Below are 21,326 nucleotides of genomic sequence, written 5' to 3' on the forward strand. Positions count from 1 at the left end.
AGTAATTTGATTGATTGATTGATTGTTTACACTTCTTCTGTAAATCAGTTAGTTGAACATTATATATATGTGTATACTCTATATTTCAAAAGGTGTGATGACAGCAAACAATCAAAAGGTGAAGACAAGGAAGTGCAGGTGAGTATTTGATCTATCAGAAGATTGTTCCAGTTAAAAATAATCCTTTATTTCCTTTTAAGTTTTTTCTTTGACTATGCTGGAAAAGAATGTTTCAGACCTGTATTCTGGCATATGCAATAGCAGCAAGTTACATTAAGCCAGTAACTCTTATGGAAAAACATTTTATTTTTATATTTTGTAGTAGGGCTTACTATTTCCCCTATAATACGTATAAATTTCTGTCGCAAACATCTGGAATAGTAAAAATGCTCCAGTATGAATGTACACTATAACTAGAGTTAACGGAATGGTTTCATTTTAGTTACCTAAATCGGGGTGCCCAACCTACGGCCTGTGGGCCGTACGTAGCCCATCTGAGCATTTCATAAGGCCCGTGGCCTGCTTCAACACAATATACTAACTGCCGATTCATTAGCATTTTGTTGTCATATTTACATCATTTTAGTTTACACAAGTGTGTAAATAGACATTACTGTACATAGGTTGTTTGTATCTAAATACATACGAAACAAGCTGAACTTAAAATATAAATCAATACAGGTGACTTTAAATCTTATTAAAATATGTAGAATCTGTTTGGCCCACACAAGGTTGTGCTTAGGTTTATGTGGCCCTCCTGCGTAATAGGGTTGGGCACCACTGACCTGAATCATACAAACAAGAAATCCTCAGGGTGTTTTTATATCTATTTTTTTACAGGATAAAGAGAAAGATGATGATGAAATAAAGTCTGAAGAATTCACTAGCCATGAAGAACTACTAGGATATTTGGTAGGTGTTAAATTTATGTTGAGCCAAGTTTGATGGAAAATTTAATGAAATATTTAATGTAGCTTATAGTTGATTAAGACTGTGGTCAAAAAGCAGAAGATATATTGAATGTAAAACATAGGTAGTCTGTTAATTAAAAAATACTTCTTTTATGTATGATGGTTCCACCTGGAACAAAAATTTGAAGTGGGATTCTAATGGGAAGAAAATCTAAGGGAAAATGTACTTCAGAAGTGTTGGCAGTTTCTGGGAGACCATATCAAAGGCACAACAGCAAACTATCCCAAGGTGAAGGAAAGATAGGAAGACTAGTTAGAGGCCAATATGGCTGCATGAGGCACTCTTTAATAGCGTGAAAATAAAAAAAGAATCCTATAAAAAGTGAAAACGTGGACAGATTGCTAAAGATAAGTACAAAAGAATAGTACAAGCATATAGGGACAAAATCAAGAAGGCTAAGGCACAAAATGAGTTATATCTAGCAAGGGACATAAAAGAAAATAAGAAAAGGGTCCATAAATACATTAGGAGGAAGAGAGATGAAGGAAAGAATAGGTCCACTGCTTAGTTGGGAAGGAGAACGAATAATGGACAACATCAAGAGGGACGAGGTGTTTAATGTCTGCTATTTCGCTTCAGTCTTCACTGAAAAGATTAATTGTGACTTGATGATTAACACAATTAATATTAACGAGGGAAGGAACATAAGCCAGAATATGGAAAGAACAGGTTAAAAAAAAATTGAGATAAATTAGATGTATTCAAGACAGCAGGGCTGTTGTATTAATTTAAATGGAATAAATGGGCTAAAAGAGTCAAAGGTTAACATGACCCTGTCACTATCCAAGAATAAACAGTGTTAAACACAGTTTGGGGTTCGGTATACAGAGAACTCAGCTTGCTTAATACCATGGCAAACACACCAGAATGGCAGATGAAATTCAATGTTGAGAAATGCAAAATAATGCACAATGGAAAACATAATCCCAACTATACATATAAAATTATGGGGTCTAAATTAGCTGTTACAATTCAAGAAAAAGATCTTGGAGTCATTGAGTGATTGAGTCATTGTGGATAGTTCTCTGAAAACATCCACTCAATGTGCAGCAGCAGTCAAAAAAGCAAACAGAATGTTGGGAATCATTAAGAAAGGGATAGATAATAAGACAGAAAATATCATATTGCCTGTATATAAATCCATGGTACGCCCCATCTTGAATACTGCTTGCAGATGTGGTCGCCCCATCTCAAAAAAGATATATTAGAATTGGAAAAGGTTCAGAAAAGGGCAACAAAAATGATTAGGCATATGGAACAGCTTCCATATGAGGAGAGATTAATAAGACTGGGATTTTTTAGCTTGGAAAAGAGATGACTAAGGGGGGGGGGGGATATGATGTAGGTCTATAAAATCATGACTGGTGTGGAGAAAGTAAATAAGGAAGTGTTGTTTACTACTTCTCATAATACAAATGGGTCACAAATGAAATTAATAGGCAGCAAGTTTAAAACAAAAGGAAGTATTTCTTCACACGACGCACAGTCAACCTGTGGAACTCTTTGCTGGAGGATTTTGTGAAGGCCAAGGGTTAAAAAAAATAGTTAAATTCATGGAGAATAGGTCTATCAATGGGTATTAGCCAGGATTGGCAGGGATGGTGTCCCTAGCCTCTTTTTGCCAGAAGCTGGGAATGGGAGACGGAATGGATCACTTGATGGTTACTTGTTCTGTTCATTCCCTCTGGGGCACCTGAAATTTGCCACTGTGAGAAGACAGGATACTGGGCTAGATGGACCTTTGGTCTGCCCCAGTATGGTCGTTCTTATTTTTGTAACAGTGTATTAAAGATAAAGAAGAAAAAACCATTAATGCATTTGAAATGTAAAATATTAAATAAAGTTTTTGTTTTAAAACAATCCCTTATTCCCTTTCCCCTGAAGAGAGTTTTTAGAAAGAAAACCCCTTTGTTTGACAGTTTTTTACATGGTATTAAAGATGACAATAGCTATTGAGATGGCTTGGAGCCGCTGTTGCTGAGGTCTGATCCCTTTTCCTAGAAGACAAAACAAGACAAACGCATACCTGAGGGGATAGAAGTGAACCGCAAAGATAGGAAATGCAGCTTCTGTCTTTGATGTTGACTCACTCTTGTAACCTTACTGCTGGAAAAACACAGACATGGCACATGGTCTTATTAGCCACTCCAAAATCTGTAAAAGTGTACCAGCATCGAGCTGTAAAGAGGGAGCTAAAAGTGATGCCCTCAGGTCACAGGTTCACAACAGTGCTGTAAAATATGCAGTCCTGGCCGGCTGAGCCGGATTCTTTTATTAGACAGAAGATGAAAAGAGAAGGATAGGAAAGAGAATTAATAAGGTGGTGAAGAAGGTCATGCTGGGAGGGTGGGGGTGTGTGACAAAGTCACATCCCAGATGTTTGGGATTTAGCTAGAACCAGTGGAAGGAACAATGTCATCTGGGTCACTCTCTTGGCTTGGTCTGATCAGGATATTTCTCTGGATTAGGATAGCGATGGTACAATGGTGTCATGCTGGATCTCAAGGTCCCAGGAGATGGTGGGGCCTGACAGTCATGATGAAGTCACTCCTTCCCCCACTTTCAGTCAGTCAGTGTCTCAGTAGCCAGCTTTTCCATCAGTGTCTCTTCTTGAGGACCCCAAAAGGGAGTGATGGTCAGGATAACCACATCCCTTCATTATTTTGTTTACCACTTTCGCCTAGTTTTTGACACACCAGTTTTGGTTCACCAATTTTTCAGTCCCACACTTTTCTTGTTCACCCGGCATGATCTTAACACAGTCCTTGAGTTATATCAGTAGGGCTTTTTTTTTTTTTTTGGATGGGGGCGGGAACTAATTCAGTCTCTGTCTCGCTTTTGTGTCTTTTCCTATCAACATTTGTTGGTAAAGGTTATTGTGACATTTTATTAATGTTACTTTTTATAGTGGAGCTCACAATTAGGATAAATTTGTAGGCCCAATTATCACAATAGACCTGATGAAATTAACTCTAGGTTACTTACGAATCTAGCTAAAGCAATCACAGAACTATTAGCAATTATCTTTGAAAACTCATGGAGGACGGGTGAGATCCCAGAGGACTGGAGAAGGGCAAATGTAGTACCTATCTTTAAAAAGGGGCTCAGAGAACCTGGGGAATTATAGACCAGTCAGCCTAATTTTGATACCTGGAAAGATATTGGAATAAATTATTAAACAATTAATATGTAAGCACCTAGAGGATAGTAGGATGATAAATTATAGTCAATACGGATTTGTCAAAAATGGCTCGTACCAAACTAACCTAATTTCCTTCATGGACAGGTTTACTGCCCTAATGGATAGGGGAAGCATTAAATGTGAGATCTTGATTTTTAGTAAAGCTTTTGACACAGTCCCACATGACATTCTCACATGCAAACTAGGGAAGTGTGGTCTAGATGAAATTACTATAAAGTGGGTGCACAACTGGTTGAAAAGCTGTGCTCAGAGTAGTTATCAAAGATTCATTGTCAAGATGGGATGATATATCAAGTGGGGGTTCCTGCAGGAATCTGTCATGGATTCGGTGCTATTCAGTATTTTCATTAACTATTTGGATAATGTACTGAGAGTACACTTATAAAATATGCAGATGACACCGAGATGGGAGGGATTGCAAGCACTTCAGCAGACAGGAGTAGAATTCAAAACGACTTTGATAAATTGTAGAATTAGTCTGAAATCAACAAGATGAAATTCAATAAAGACAAGTACAAAGTATTTCACTTAAGAAGGAAAAATCAAATGCACAAATACAAAATGGGGAACAACTGGCTAGACAACAGTACTTCTGAAAAGGATCTTGGGATTATAGTGGATCACAAACTGAATGAGTCAGGAATGTGATGCAGGTGAGAAAAAGGCAAATATAGTTCTGGGGTGTATTAACAGGAATATAATGGTATGTAAGATGCAGGAGGTAAATGTTCCACTCCATTTGGCACTGGTGAGGTTTTGGCTGGACTATTGTGTCCAGTTTTGGGCATCACAGTTTAGGAAAGATGTGGAGAGAGTCCAAATTGGAGAAAGTCCAAAGGCAAGCTATTAAACTAGGTATATTTAATCTTGAGAAAAGAAGACTGAGGAAGGGCCTAATAACAGTTCCCAAATGTGTTAAGGGCTTAGCAGATATATGTGATGGCTGCTTTCCAACAGAGCCTGGCCACTTCCTGGTTCGGGATCCTTCCCCTTACCTAGTCAGAAGAAGGGAAATAGAGTCGGGGGGGGGGGGGGGGGGCTGATGTCAGTTGTAGTCTTCTTCTTAACAGATCCATCGTACATGGGATCAGTCCTGGAATTTGCCTCCTGCACAAGATTATGCAGAAAACTTTCTTTTCTCTGCCCAGTAGCAAGAGAGCAATGGAAAGTAGGCTGTTTAGTGTTCTGCTAGGGGAGCATTGATCTCAATACCTTATTGTGCTGATCCATTCTTGTATCTGGCATCTGTATCTTATAGTTGGTTTGAATTACATGTTTTGGAATTGCTCTTGATGCCCACTGACCATCTTTACTGGAATACTCTGGTGTTTAAATATGAGGCTCTAAATGTTTAGCTTCTTTCATTATAGAATTTCTGTTTTTCTCTGATTCACCCACTGCTGTCTCTCCTTGCTTCCTTGTTGAACTTTAGCTTTCAGTTGTGATTTGTTCGGTCTCCTGTTCGTTAACATCTGGGCTGAAGATGCACCCATCTCCATTGTTGAGTTTTAACATTTCAGTATGATTGAGTTCCTGTCCCTCTTTACTTGCTTTAGTTAAAATAAGTATGCTTATTGTTCAGGTAATCTATTTGGGGAAAATATGGATTGCATAGCCCATCTTACCTGCCTAGCAAATAATATTTTAATGTGATTTATGATAACCTTAGTCATCACTGCCATAATTTCATTAGCTCAAAAAAAAAAAATCCACTGGTTTTAGTAATCTATTATCAGGTAGCTTCCCTTTACTAAATATTTATTTTGCATGTTTGTTATTAGCTGCTGTTTTGTTTATAGGATCCTGTTTGAAAAATAGTGATGCAAACTCAAATGGAACAAATACTGTTTGTTTTAAAAAGTAATCCCAATAGTCCATTGATAAATTATTTGGTGTATTGGTTACTTTGTGATTACATAGATATTGAGATACTGGCTTTGACCTGTAAAACCTCGAGTGTCTTGGTACCTGCCTCTCTCTGCATGCAATACTGTCTCAGTTGTGATCAGTAAAGATGCTCAAGCTGGAATCTTCTCAGCTTAGGAGAAGAAGATACTGATAGGGCAGTTTCTGTGGGGGCCCCTAACTTTGGAATTCATGCCTCCCTCGGCCTGAATTTGTTAACCTTTGGGGCTTGCTTCAAGGCTCTTATACACTCAGGCTCCTAAGGAAAGCGTTCGAGGCTTAAATTCACTTTGGGTTGGGTTTTTTTTTGCTATTTGGGGAATGATAAAGCTGCTGAATTTGTTGATTCTTGTATGAATATTGCTATGAGAAAATTACATAAGTGTGTAACTCCAATAGGTACTCTTAAAGGTGTTTCTATATAAACTGAAATAAAATTTGATGTTACAAGCAAAACAGTGAGTAATCTAATAGCTCATCTATGCCATAGATGAAAAGTTAGATTGTCTCCTTCATCTTTTAAAACATGTTTTGATTTTTTACCTTTTTTTTCCAGCAAAGCTTTGAGATACTGAGTGAAGATGATGCATCCTTTATCCTAAAGGTTACACAAACTCTTACGAATGCATTGGTGGAATATCGGCAACAGGGTGCACCAACAAATGTAATTTTGTATATTTTAGTAAATGATTGAATCTGTCTTGACTTCTGTGGCCTATAAAGAGTACAGATCAAGTATTCATACTGGAACAGAATGGACATGGGTGCAACCTCCAAGTTTTGTCCATCGAGATTTTGAAAGATTTATAGTGAAGATAGTATGAGAAAATCATAGCTTTTCCTGTACAGTTGTAACATTTTTGCTCCCATTCTGTTGCTGACTAGAGGTGCATGAAATATTCTAATAAAAGTTATGACAATTTGCCTGATTTGGGGGCCATTTTAAAAAAAGTATTTGAAATTTTGTGCTATATTTTCTTCACTATATCTTATTGAAAGTTCAAAATCCATTTTGGCTTAAAAGTTCATACCTTTGAGTGATACCGTTTGTGGTGCCTAAAAGCCACATGGGCTGGAGGATTAAGCATAGAGCTTGAAGCCAGAACATCCTAAATCCTGCTTCTGTCTTTTCCAGTGATTGGCCTTATTAGTGTGTTCTCATATAGTACTTTATACACACTATTAAGGCCCAGTCCTGCAAACATTTAATTATGTGCACAACATTACTCATGTGAGTAATTCCACTGACTTCTGTGGGACTACTTGCATGAGTAAAGTTACACATGTAATTAAGTATTTGCAGGATTGGGTGTAGGTTGGTAAATATATAATTATCCTCATTTTCTTGTCTGTGTCAAAAGCAGGAATAAGAACAGGAGTACTTGTGGCACCTTACAGACTAACAACTTTATTTCAGCATAAGCTTTCGTGGGCTACAGCTCACTTCTTCAGATGCAATAAAACTCTGATCTTTTGGGCCTCCATCCTGTGTCTAATACATTTGGAAAATTGGGAATCATAAATTTCCAATAGTATATAAAGCTTTTGCTTTCATGACTGGTGGTTTATGGAGATATAGGCTCTTTAGTGTGTTTTTTTGGACTAGCACATAGTGCCTTTTTGTCACTGGACTGGGACTTAATTAGAGCAAATGTTCTGTCCCTAAAAATTTTACTTGCTACTAACTCTAGCATAACAAGTTTTTTAGATGTATGTTTTTGGAAACTGTTATTTATTTAATCCATCAATGTGGAATTTGGGTTTTTTTGGTGAAGATACTGTTCCTATTTCTTCTCTCCGGAAGTGTTCTACATACCTAATTTTAAGAGTTGATTGTTTAAAAAACTTGAAAGAAGTTATGCATGCAATTTTTTTAAATTTTTAGGACTCTTTAGATTCTGAACCAAATCAAGAAAAAACAATTGAACATTCGACAGAACAATCTGATGCGACTTCGGTGGATATTAGTGACGCTAACACAGGTAAAGTTTTAAGAATTTAAGACTCCATTTCTTTAAATATATTTTAACCCTAATATTGAGTTGTGTGAAAACTTCTAGTATTTTTTCCTGCTTCACTGAAGCAGAGTTTCGAAATGATCAAGTTCAAGTAATTTAGATTAATGAGCTTCTCTTTCTCCACAGATATAGGGAGGCATATCGACCAATCAGAAAATAAAGGCTATTCACCCAATACATTTAAATGTAGACATTTAAATGTAGCCATTTATAGGACTTTTAAAATTCATGGCTCATTAGATTGTTCCACTGGAAATGAATGGGAGACTTCTGTGTTTCCTGCAAGCACATGCTAGTCTTTAAATGGACATCAATGTATGCAGTCTGAACATTTGCAACTTAAAATGTTCTAGCTCTTGTTGAATTGATAGAGGCTAATTATTTTAAAAAATTAATGTGCTCAGAAAAGTCTTTATTCCCAAAGAAAGAATGAAAGTTCTGAAGTCTTAAAACTTGAATCGAATTAGGAGAAAAGTATGTTTTAAAAAGAAGATGATCTCCAGCATCTAAATCTGCCAGTTTGGAGAGAGGGAAGTATGATTGCACTTCCAGGAGGACTGATGAGGCTGGGTCATTGCATGCAAGCAAACAAGTCCATGATTTTTGGTGCCTTATTCCTGATTTAAGAGGGTTTCATAGTCAGTCTTTTTTTTCCTTCCTCCTCCTCCTCCTCCTCTCCCCCTTGAAGAGGAACAGACTAGACTCAGATCCAGTCTACTCCCAGAAATTGCAGAGTTAACTAAATTGATTTCTTAGCCAGCTAAGTTAAATGAGTGCAACCCCCCTTTATCCAGCAGCTGAACACTTTGCAGCTTCTTAGCCTCTGTGGTTCTGCTCCTGATGTATCAGTACAAGAAACTTGCGTCTCTCTAGGGAAGGAGTTCATTCTTGGGACTAACAGGTTCTGTTTTTGTCATACCATCTGGTTTGATGGGGAACACACTCCCCTGCCAGTAAGTAAAAATATCCAGAAATGCCAGTGCACCTCCTTTGTCTGTAACTTTTTGATAAGGTGACAATATTTCCTAAGAAGCATAGCTCTTAAAATTTCACTTAATATGCCATTAGTGAAACTTGGAATTACCTGCAGTGTATGAAGTTTTGGAACTATGGTCTTTTTTTTTTTTTTGTATACATAGTGGAAGTAACTTTTTTTTCCTTGCAGGGTTTTCAGCAAATTATATGTCAGACAGGAGGCAGCATCCTGCCCAACAACCATATGACAGCACAGCAGCAAAGTCTAATGTTAGTGGAACATTCATGAAAAAGGATTCACAATCAGTGAACTTTTCAAAAAACAATGCTACAAATTGGAAACGTGGGACTTTTCAATCCACGTTTAGATTATTAAGTAATGAAGAGTCCTTAGAGTCTGCTTCTGCTACTGAAGAGCAGTGTCCCTCCTCTTCTCAAAACATGTCTAATAAAAAGTTTTTATCTGCTACTGAGAGAGATGCACCCCAAAACTCTTTACCTGACTCTTTGAGAACATCATATGAAAACGATGTCACTACTGAATTTTTCAATAGTGTAAGAAATATGGATGCTGCTGAGGTTACGGCTACTCTACAGAAAATAGCAGCCACAAATCCAGCCTTCAGAGGTAATCTGCTTGCATATGTATACCTTAATTTTGTTTGTAGTAAATTTTTTTTTAAATGATGTTGTTGAAGTGGAGCAGAGCTCTACAGATAAAGTGTATTTTGTGGATTTATAAGGACAGAAGTTGATGAGACAATATTGTCTTCTCTTAGTTCTTAATATTTTCAACTTGCCACTTCATCAGGACCCACACTCTTTCTTAGGGATGAAGGTCAAAATGCTTGTTCTCCTCTGAAGATGTCATATGTATCTTAATTTTTATTGCCTTTCGGTATTTTCCTGTTAGCTCTTAGTAATGTTTACAAGTTTTTCCTATCATGAAGATTCAATTGACTAAAATCAAGCATGCCTTCTTAAAAAAAAAAAAAAGAAAAGAAAAGAGGGTGAATCTAGGACCTGTATGGTGGTTAGTATGATGTTGTTTTTAGGGTTTGAGATTTATGGCATGTAAGAAGCCTTTGCTTGTACAATTCTTAGGAACATGTATACTCATACTCAGTAATGTTCTCAGTAAACAGCTCTTAATCAGGAGACAAGTATTTTCATCTCTTACTATAAGCTCCTGATAAGAGTCCCAGCTTCTGAACTCTCCCATATCTCTATATCCAACTCTTCTGCTATCCTCCCCCTGACAAGCAGCTTATCCTCATTTCTAAGCCTCAAACACACAATTTCTGTGTGCACCTGGAAATTTGGTACCATTCTGATCATTAAGACTCCTGAGATAATTCTAATAAAATATATATAAATTTGTTTCATTTAGTATGAAATCCTCCAAAACTCATGAAAATGTCCAGATGTTTCATTAGTACATTTATGTTTGTTTTAAAATAATCATTATTAGAAAAACTTTATCAGCAAATGACTCATCTTCTCTTCTCCCTTTTTATTAAAGGTATTGACATTCCAAATGTGATAAGGATTTTGACTGAAAGTGGGACTCTTAGAGCACCAAACAGCAACAGCGTGCAGTGATATGGGAAAACAAGAAGTGAAATTAATATTGTAATGTGTAAACTGAAAATTTGTCACTTGTATGCAATTAATTTTAGTGTGTTCAAACTCTGTACAGTGTTACTTGTTATATCTCCAGAGTAATAGTTTGAATTTGCAGATTTGTGTGTTATATTTATTTCTCACAATAGCTGGAATTTCTGTATTTGTGGAAAGAGACTGTAATGTTGATTAAAAAAAAATATTTTTTCTTTGTTAAAGATAATCACTTTTGAAAATTACCCCTAAAAATGGTTTAGCTATATCTTGGCTAGAAAGCTTTTGGGTTTTACATAGTGGAGGGCTGATCTTTTTTTCCTAATTCTTCAAAAAAATAACCGAAGAAAGGAATTGCATAGGTAGAGTAGAATATATAGGCTTGAACCTTCTAGGTCATTAGTTCAAATTTGACTCAAAATTATCTATACCCGAAAGATACTTCCTTTTGCAGCTATTCATTGGCCACTGGACCTGATCCAAAGCCCCCTTTTAGTCAAGAGAGAGACTCCCATTGACTTATGTGGGCTTTGGATCAGGCCCCATCATGTGTGAAATAAGATTATAGTGTCAGTCTGGTTCCTGGTTGAGGTGTCCAAATTGCATGAAACCCATCAGTATTGGAAACTTAATTGGAAGACTCAACAAACAAGCCAGAGATTGAAGTGTGTCTCCAAGTGATCTAGTCAGATCATGGTTGAGATACAATGCAGTGATTTTTATTTGCTCAGTGAGAAACGTATCCCAATGGTTATCGCTGCCTGCTGTGTCCTGCATAATATCTATGAAGCAAAGGGGGAGGATAGTTGCTGCTGGGATGGAGGGCGGAGATGGAGCGGTTGTCTACCGAGTTTGAAGTGCTGTTAGAAGAGCTCTACACAGATCCATACAGCTCAGGGAGGCTTTGAAAAGAGCACTTTAACCAGGGCTTTGGAGCGGAGCCCGGAGCTGGAGCGCGGAGCAGCTCCGGAGCAGTGGAGCTGCAGGTTTTTGCCTGGAGCTGGAGCGGAGCCGGAGCACAGCTCCAAAGCCCTGATATCAGTGAGCCACAGTAATGTGTTGTGGTGTACTGAGCTCTAGCTGGCTCTGCAGTTTGGGGGCTTGTTAGGAATTTTGTGGTGCTTGCTGTACATTTATGATTATTACACTGTTTGCCACTGATATTATGAGTTGTGTCGCAGTAGTTGTTATTGTATAAGTGCTTTCACTAGCACTAGGCATTCTGCAACACAGGTTGGGAACTAATAAAGATGAATTATTTTCCAAACAATTAGTTTAATTGACTAACGAAAACACTTCAAAAAATTTGTGTGCAAGCTAAAAGCAAATCCATACATTTAAGCTTTTAATATTAACAGAGCTTAAAGAAGGGGAAGGAACATTCGTGTCTATTTTAGCTACACATACATCAACCATGGCTTTCATGGGTTTGTGTATGAGAAGCTGTGATTGTCCTTAATGTCCCCAAGGGTGGAGGGGTAGGGTTAGGGATGTGGACCCTGATGCCAAGTGGAGTGTTGGCTTGGAAAGTGTAGGGAGGTGCTATACTGGAATTCTCCGTGGACTGCAAAGGGGGTGAGCTGGGATTGTTGAACATGTAGGTCTACAAGAGTCTGCAGCATCTGTTTTTGCTGCCAGAGAAGCCCCATTATGTCCTGGTGCATCTCCCTCTCCTATTCCTGCTGAGACTCCTGGCCCTTGCTCCTGTCCTCTCTTTCCTTCTCCATACAATCTGCAATATTCATCCTCCAGGCCCTCTGTTCAAGGTCTGATGCAACACTGGCTTACAAGATCTTGATCAACATGTCATTCTGAGTCCACATCTTTCAGGCATTCCCTGGCTGCAATGGCAGCAGCTTCAGATAAAACACACAGAGGGACCATTATTAAGGTTAAGATTTTGTCATGGTTATTTTTGGTAAAAGTCACAGAGAGGTCGCAGGCAATAAACAAAAAATCACGGGAGCCGTGACCTGTCCGTGACTTTTACTAAAAATGGGGGCAGGAGGGTTGGGGGGGGGGGGGAATGACAGCTAGAGCCCCATATGAGGGGACTGAGAGCCCGACTGTGGGGAGTGGGGGAACACAGCCAGGTTCCTGCTGCAGCTCTGGCCGCAGCCTTGAGGGGCACACAGCCCGGCCAAAGCTGTGGTTTGGGGGCACACAGCTCTGGCTGAAGCCACAGGGTGGGGGCGCACAGCCCTGGCTCCAGCTGCAAGGGAGATGCTCTTAGTTTTCACAGACAACACCGTGGTAATATTTTACCTCCAACAGGCAAGGTGGAGCCCAATCTCTCCCACTCTTCTAAGAGGTGACTTGTCTTTCGGAATTCTGTACAGCCAATTCGGTGGATCTTGAAGTATCTAGCCTTCTGGGGGTGCAGAATGGTTTTGCAGATCCCCGCGGCAGATCACTACGAGTCACCACAAATGGTCGCTTCACCTAGATGTGACCAGACGCATCTTCCAATGGTGGGTGTCTCCCCAAGTAGACCTATTTGCAACAAGAACCAGCAGAAAATGTCAGTGATTCTGTTCCCTGCAAGGTCGCAGCCAGGGTTCCCTGACAGATGTGTTCTTGTTTCCCTGGTCAGACAGGCTCCTCTGTGCTTTCCTGCCAATCCCACTCATTCACAAAGTCATGCTGAAGATCAGACAGGACCAGGTCAGAGTCCTATTCATAGCTCCAGTGTGGGCCCACCAATACTGGTTCTCCACACTCATGAATCTGTCAATGAAACCTCCAATTTTGCTCCCAGTGGTCTTGGACTTAATTTCCCAAGGCCATGATTGGCTGCTTCACCTGAACCTCCAAGCGTTTCATTTAACCACATGGATGCTCCATGGTTAGATGGTAGAAGGCAGTCTTGTTCAAAAGAGGTGTAGGATGTCCTGCTAAATTGTAGAAAGCCATCCATGAGAGCTACTTGCCTTTCTAAGCAGAGACATTTTTCCATCTGGTCATGTCATTCAGGGATTTTGCTGACCTACTTCTTGATCCCACACATACTAGAATATCTACTATACCTGAAAGGTCAAGCATTGGCCATTTGTTCTGCCAGAGTACACCTAGCAGCTGTTTCTGCATTCCAGCCTAAGGTGGATAATCAATCTGAGTTTTCTAATGACAGATCAATAAGATTTCTGAAAGGCCTAGACAAATTATATCCTCAAGTGCACAATCCAGTTCCCCAGTGGACCTCAACTTAGTGTTATCAAGACCAATGGCTCCGCCATTTGAGTCTTTGGCTACTTGATTGCTGTTACATCTATCAATTAAGGTGACGTTGGTAGCCATCACTTCTGCTAAAAGAGTAGGAGAGCTTTGTGCGCTAATGCCTTGGCCTTCCTATACAATCTTCTTTAAGGACCGGGTCTACCTACACCCTCATCTGAGGTTTGTCCCAAAGGTGGTGTCTATGTTTCATGGCAGCCTGCCAGTATACTTACCTACTTTATTCCTGAAACCATAGGCAGGTCCATCAGATCCATTTGCAGCTCAGACAGTGGTGCCTGATAACTTTGTCTGAATAAGAGGATGAGAAGTTAGCTCATCTTTTTGAGCAGGGTCAAGTGGATGGAGAATTTGAACTTGATTTCTTATCTGATGAACATGTGAGAATTGCTACCATGTCATCATCTTCTGAGGATGCTTTGCAGTTCCATGAATTAGTGGATCACGTGGCATCCACTCTGAACTGACCTTCAGTTGCTGTGGAAGAGGCATCACAACCTGTGTTTAACATTCTTGGTGCTCCTTCCAGGAATAGGCTATCTTTACTTATGCTTAGGGCCCTACCAAATTCACAGCCATTAAAAACGCAACATGGACTGTGAAATCTGGTCTCCCCCCCGTGAAATCTGGTCTTTTGAGTTCTTTTACCCTATACTATACAGATTTCACGGGGGGGAGACCAGCGTTTCTCAAATTGGGGGGTCCTGACCCAAAAGGGAGTTTCGGGGAGGGGTCACAAGGTTATTTTAGGAGGGGTGGCAGTATTGCCACCCTTCTGCGCTGTCTTCAGAGCTGGGGAGCTGGAGAGCAGCGGCTATTGGCCGGGCACCCAGCTCTGAAGGCAGCATCCTGCCAGCTGTAGCACAGAAGTAAGGGTTGCAATACCACCGTTACTTCTGCGCTGCTGCTGGCGATGGCTCTGCCTTCAGAGCTGGGCTCCCAGCCAGCAGCCGCCACTCTCTAGCTGCACTGCTCTGAAGGCAGCGCCACCAGCAGCAGCAGCGCAGAAGTAAGGGTAGCAGTACTGCAATCCCCCCCCTCCAATAATCTTTCAACCCCCCCACAACTCCTTTTTGGGGCAGGACCCCTACAATTACAACACCGTGAAATTTTGGATTTAAATAGCTGAAATCATGAAATTTACGATTTTTAAAATCCTATGACCGTGAAATTTGATAGAGCCCTACCTATGCTGAATGGTTTTTTGTAACTTGCTAAAACTGTTAGATTGACAAGAAGCCGGAATAATCCAATTTCTAAGGAAGCAGACAAACGTTATCATATACCTTATGAGGGGTTTTTGTATTGTCATACTCACCCCAAGCCAAATTCTCCATTGGTTGCTGAAGCCTGTAACAGGTTCAGGTCTGGTCAAGTCCATTTGACTCCTGTGGATAGAGAAGGGAAGAAATTTGATGTTCTTCTCTTCCTCTAGTGATTAGAGTGGCTAATTACAAGCCAGTGATGGCCCATTACCAATTCCATCTGTGAGAGAAGATGGCTTTGTTGGTGCAAGAGCTACCAGATGATCAAAGGAGATTGTCAATGTGATTTTTTTAAGTGAGGGTCAAAATGTGGAAAAGCATGCTCTCAGAACTTCTTTTGATATTCTTTGGCCAGAGTGTTAGCACTTGCTGTTTTTTTGAGGAGTCTTACATGGTTGTGTTCATCTTCACTGACTGCATATTAGATTTAAAATGGAGGATGTCCCTTTTGAGGTTGATGGACTTTTTACTAATAAAATGAATGAACTATTAGAAAAGTAAGTTGAAAAAGAGATCTATGGCTTGTTCACTGGGTTTATGCCTTACTGCTAGAAGGAGATCTCCTACTTCTTTTTCATTACAAGAGGCAGTTCTAGCCTCAGTCTTCAGCATATTCTTCTTCTCGGAGACATCAGCAACATCATCAGTGGACTATGTCTTTGTCTCAATCTCAAAATGAAAAGAAATAATTCAAATTATGTCAAATAATCTGCTCCTTCCTCTTTGTCTTTGCGGAATACTTGGCCTCTGATTTAATGTGAGGATCAAGAATTGTGAACCAGTTGGTGAGGATCCTTCCCTCCCTGTTTGGAGACAGGCTAGCCCAGTTTATCAACAATTGGAAGCTTATTATATTGGACAAGTGGGGCCTAGAAATAATAGGAAAAAGCTATTCAGAATCATTCAAAAAGCTACCTCCTTTCAATTTTCCCTACCATTTCCTTTTCCTGGAACCTTCTCTCAAGGTTATTTTCCTGTCAGAAATTCAAAAATTGCTTCTGATAGCTGCTGTGGAAGAGGTACCTAAAAAACCTGTGTGATCAAGGGTTTTATACAAGATATTTCCTGGGGCAGAAAAAAGTTGGGGGATTCCATCCAATTTTAGATTTAAGAAAATTAAAAAAATTAATCCAGAAGTTCCAGTTTCTAATGCTAACCCCAGCCTCCATAATATCCTTACTTTCAATTACAGGTAGGTTCACATCTCTCAATTTAAAGGATGAGTATTTCCATATTTCTAGTCTACCAAAGCACTGGAAATATCTCCATTTTGTGGTAGCACAAAAGCATTTTCAGTACAAGTTCCTGCCATTTGGCCATTTCCACAGTGCCCAGTATTTACAAAGTGCTTTCTGTAGTAGCGGCGCATCCCAGAAAACTCTGTATCTTTGTTTACCCATATTTAGGTGAATGGCTCCTGAAGTCTCCTTTATGTGAAAATCTGCTTGTTCACATCAAGTTTACAACTTCTCTTCTCATGGATTGGGGACTGCTTCTAAATATCAGAAAGTCAAATAGTACAATCTATTTTAGAGATTTGTCACTGCTGAATCCAGAAGGTGATTTTTGGAGAGGGGGTCTGATGGGCCTTGTGGCAGCAACTAATTGTTCTGTTTTTATGCCTCAAAATGAGGTCAATACAACACTGGCTGGCTTGGATTTACCAACCAAATCTGGACAGTCTTCACCATGCCTTACGACATTTTAAATTAGTCGATGCAGTGGACAGACAGAACCTTTAGTGGGGTCTGTTCAACCCCCCTTTGCCATCCATCACAATAACCTATGATGTTTTGAACAGTGGATGGGGAGCTCATCTGGACTCTTTCACAGTTCAAGCTCACTGGGCATCTCAGGAAAGGAATTTGCATGTAAACATTTTAGAATTAAGGGCCATTTGCATGGCTCTCAGACCTTTTCTTCCTCATATAAAGGGGAAAGTTGTTCAGGTAGCAATGGACAATACAACAGTCATATATTATGTGAACAAACAGGGAGGAGCCCATTCTTTTCTGCTGTGTGCCGAGACAGTCAAATTTATGGGACTGGTGCCTTCTTCACGATGTCTGTCCGGTGGCCCTGCATTTAGCAGGGGAGAATGAGTGGACAGATCAGATCAGCAGAGACTGTTTGCAGATGCACAAGTGATCACTGAAGTACCAGGTGATACAAGAGATTTTCTCTAATTGGGGTTGGCCTGATGTGGACCTGTTTACAACCAGGTTCAACAAAAGGTGAAGTCTCTTCTGTTCAAGGGCAGGAAAGGACAGTCACTGTATCTTGGGTGCTTTCCTGTTGCATTGGGGAAAGGGCCTTCTGTATGCTTTCCCCTCTCCATTAACTGAAAAGGTGGTGAGCAAGATGTGACAGGACAGGGGAAGGGTGATCCTGATTGCCCCAGCCTGGCTTGACACAGCAATGGTATATGGACATGCTTCAGCTGTTGGAAGGGCGCTGCCAATGTTTTCCTTTGTTTTCTTGAATTAAGCAACACATTCTGAACTAATGAGGAACCAGATTGGGGAGAATGAGGATCTGGATCAAGGATCTTGCATTTCTGTTGCAACAACAGATTTGGAGACAATCTATGAGGAAATGTTACTACTTAAAATGGTCTAGATTTGTTTCTTCTATACAAAGTAAATGTTCTTCACCAGTTACAGCTTCTATCTCTTGTTTATTGGAGAGTCTGTATTTAAAATTCAAGAGGCTGTCTAATTTCTTTTTAAGTGTTCATTTGGTGGCTCAGCTTACTATGTTTTAATCAAGTGTCGATTGTTATTTTTACAGGATACAATTAAAAGGTTTATGAAAGGATTCTGACTTGTATTCCCCCTTGAGAGACCCAGTTCCACCATGGGATCTTAATTTGGTTTTATCTATGATTATGAAACTGTCTTTTGAAGCCTTGGCACAGTGGTCTATATTTTACTTACTATTAAAACTGTTTATTGTTGCTGTAACATCAGCCAGAAGGATCAGAGAATTGCATGCTTTGATGGCAGACCTGCCACTTACTGTTTTTCATAAAGACAAGGTGGATCTTAGACCTGATCCCAGGTTTTTACCAAAAATAGTTTCCAAGTTTCACGTCAATCAGATAGTTAATTTACCAGTATTTTTTCCAAACCTGCATGCTAATAAAGGGGAATCTGATTTGCATACTTTAGATGCTAGAAGGGTATTAACGTATTATTTAAATAGACCTAAATGTTTTAGGAAGTCTTCTAAGTTATTCTTTTCCTATTCTAAGAATCATATGAGTCATGATGTATCTGCTCAGACCATTTCTAGATGGGTTAAACAATGTGTCATTTGCTTGTCTTAAACATGTTCCTATTGGGGAAATCTGACAATTTATAATGAAAGCAAAACAAGTTTATTAACAAAAAAATCATGGATAAAATGATACCAAATAAAAGGAATAAAGGTAGAAATGATAAGAAAATTAAAGTGCAAACTCGCATCTAAAAGACTAAAACTTATCTGGAACGAAGACTGCATCTTGTTAGATTGTTTTCTCTCACCCACACTCTCCTTTCCAGCTTTTGCTGTCCAGGACCCATCACAGAGGTCAAATAACTTGGTTCCTTTGTCTCCGAAGGTGAAGGATAAAGATGGCGTCTCTTGTCCTGATTCTTATATCCCCAAAGGGATTGTCTTTGTCTTACAAGTCAGGAAGGCCTCCAGAGAATTCAGCTTCCTGTGTCTCTCTGGGGTGCAGGAGCCCAGTTAAATCTCTGTCTCTTGAGTTCAGGATCACAATAACCCCTGCTGGTTTAGCTTGATAGCTTTGTTTTCTGCTAATATGTAAATTGAGATAAATCTACATTCCTTTGTCTTAGACAGATGTGTTTATTACCTTTACCTAGGCCAGGCTAGTTCTAGTAACATCATACAGAGGGAATTCAGAACTTCACATATAATTGGTTATTAATATAACATTAACACATACATTTTACAGTCTATTAGCTTTCAGTGATACTGTACAAGGCATAGTTTGTGCAAATAGTACTGCAGTAGTGTGTGAATATAGGGTGCCTAGGGTCACAGTAACCTTCATTTATCTTCCAATGGACTTACCAGAGAGCACAAGAGCTGGGTTTGGTTTCTATTCACACAGCTGTGGTAAACACTTAAACAGCCAAAATGAGTGCATTTCTTGTCCAGGTAACATTTCCCAAACTTGTGAAAGGGGAGCCTACCTCAAGAAGAATGAAACCATTCACCTCCTCTTTCAGCCCTACCATGTGGTGTTAAAGGCCTATGTAGATTAATTTATACATCTTCCACAAACTCCTTTGCCAGCTACTCCTTTATACTCTGCACCACCACTCCTTTTGGTAAACACTGGTGTGAAGATCTTTATAATGTGATACTTCCTCTCCTTACCTTCATGCTGTCATGAGCAGTGAAATACTTTCAATGTCAACATTGTTAACTATCATCGACCTCCGAGTTAGCCCCCAATGAATGAATGCGTCAGTTTGAGGCTCTCTGTAGACTCAGGCCTGGTCTACACTATGATTTTAGGTCGAATTTAGCAGCATTACCTCGATTTAACCCTGCACCCGTCCACATGAAGAAGCCCTTTTTTTCTACATAAAGGGCTCTTAAAATCGATTTCTTTACTCCACCCCCGACGAGGGGATTAGTGCTGAAATCGGCCTTGCCGGGTCGAATTTGGGGTAGTGTGGACGCAATTCGATGGTATTGGTCTCCGGGAGCTTTCCCAGAGTGCTCCATTGTGACCGCTCTGGACAGCGCTCTCAACTCAGACAGGAAAAGTCCTGTGAACTTTTGAATTTCATTTCCTGTTTGGCCAGCGTGGCGAGCTGATCAGCACAGGTGACCATGCAGAGCTCATCAGCAGAGGTGACCATGGAGTCCCAGAGTCGCAAAAGAGCTCCAGCATGGACCGAACAGGAGGTATGGGATCTGAGCGCTGTATGGGGAGACGAATCCGTGCTAGCTGAACTCTGTTCCAGTACACAAAAAGCCAAAACATTTGAAAAAAATCTCCAAGGGCATGAAGGACAGAGGCTATAACAGGGACTCGCAGCAGTGCCGCATTAAAATTAAGGCTCTCAGGCAAGTCTGCCAAAAAAACAGAGAGGCAAATGGCCGCTTGGGATCACAGCCCCAAACATGCCATTTCTATGATGAGCTGCATGCCATTGTAGGGGGTGCAGCCACCAGTACCCCCAACCCTGTGCTTTGACTCCGTCAATGGAGTAGGACGCAACACGGAAGCGGGTTTTGGGGACGAGGAAGATGATGATGAAGACATTGAAGATAGCTCACAGCAAGGAAGCGGAGAAACCGGTTTCCCCAACAGCCAGGATCTGTTTCTCACCCTGGACCTTGAGCCAGTAACCCCCGAACCCACCCAAGGTGAGCTCCCGGACTCGGAAGGCGGAGAAGGGACCTCTGGTGAGTGTACCTTTGTAAATATTAGACATGGTTTAAAAGCAAGCGTATTTAATGATTAATTTGCCCTGTCATTCGCGGCCAGTACAGCTACTGGAAAAGTCTGTTAACGTGTCTGGGGATGGAGCGGAAATCCTCCAGGGACATCTCCATAAAGCTCTCCTGGATGTACTCCCAAAGCCTTTGCAAAAGGTTTCTGGGGAGGGCAGCCTTATTCCGTCCTCCATGGTAGGACACTTTACCACGCCAGGCCAGTAGCACATAGTTGGGAATCATTGCAGAACAAAGCATTGCAGCGTATGGTCCCAGTGTTTGCTGGCATTCAAACAACATCCGTTCTTTATCTCTCTGTGTTATCCTCAGGAGAGTGATATCATTCATGTTGAAATGGGGTGGTTTTATTAAGCGGACATTCAGAGGTGCCCGTCCCTGCTGGGCTGTTTGCCTGTGGCTGAACAGAAATGTTCCCCGCTGTTAGCCACGCGGTGGGGGGAGGGGTGAAGCCATCATCCCAGAGAATTGGGTGTGTGTGGGGGGGTTAGTTGGGTTTGTGCTGCACGTTAACCCGGAAACCGCAGCCCCTCCTTTTAAATTGCCAACCCATGTTAAATGGCCAACCCAACGGCTGCTTGGTATGGGAAATGAGGGCACTGCTGTTTGAAACTATTCCCACATGTTATGAAGGTTAAAGAAGCCAAAAGACTATGG

General features: G+C 40.4%; 1 protein-coding gene across 1 annotated transcript in view; it reads left to right on the forward strand.

The window, feature by feature from the left end:
- LOC135873751 (uncharacterized) overlaps nucleotides 1-18,924 on the forward strand; it is a 72,364-nt gene extending 53,440 nt beyond the window's left edge. The window contains exons 12-17 of the mRNA XM_065398383.1: nucleotides 93-138; nucleotides 841-912; nucleotides 6,636-6,743; nucleotides 7,965-8,061; nucleotides 9,263-9,717; nucleotides 18,793-18,924. Of these exons, the coding sequence (XP_065254455.1) occupies nucleotides 93-138; nucleotides 841-912; nucleotides 6,636-6,743; nucleotides 7,965-8,061; nucleotides 9,263-9,717; nucleotides 18,793-18,924 (910 nt within the window). The remainder of the gene's footprint in view (nucleotides 1-92; nucleotides 139-840; nucleotides 913-6,635; nucleotides 6,744-7,964; nucleotides 8,062-9,262; nucleotides 9,718-18,792) is intronic.
- Nucleotides 18,925-21,326: the final 2,402 nt, after the last annotated feature.

This window comes from Emys orbicularis, chromosome 2 (assembly GCF_028017835.1).
Source record: "Emys orbicularis isolate rEmyOrb1 chromosome 2, rEmyOrb1.hap1, whole genome shotgun sequence".
NCBI lineage: Eukaryota > Metazoa > Chordata > Testudines > Emydidae > Emys > Emys orbicularis.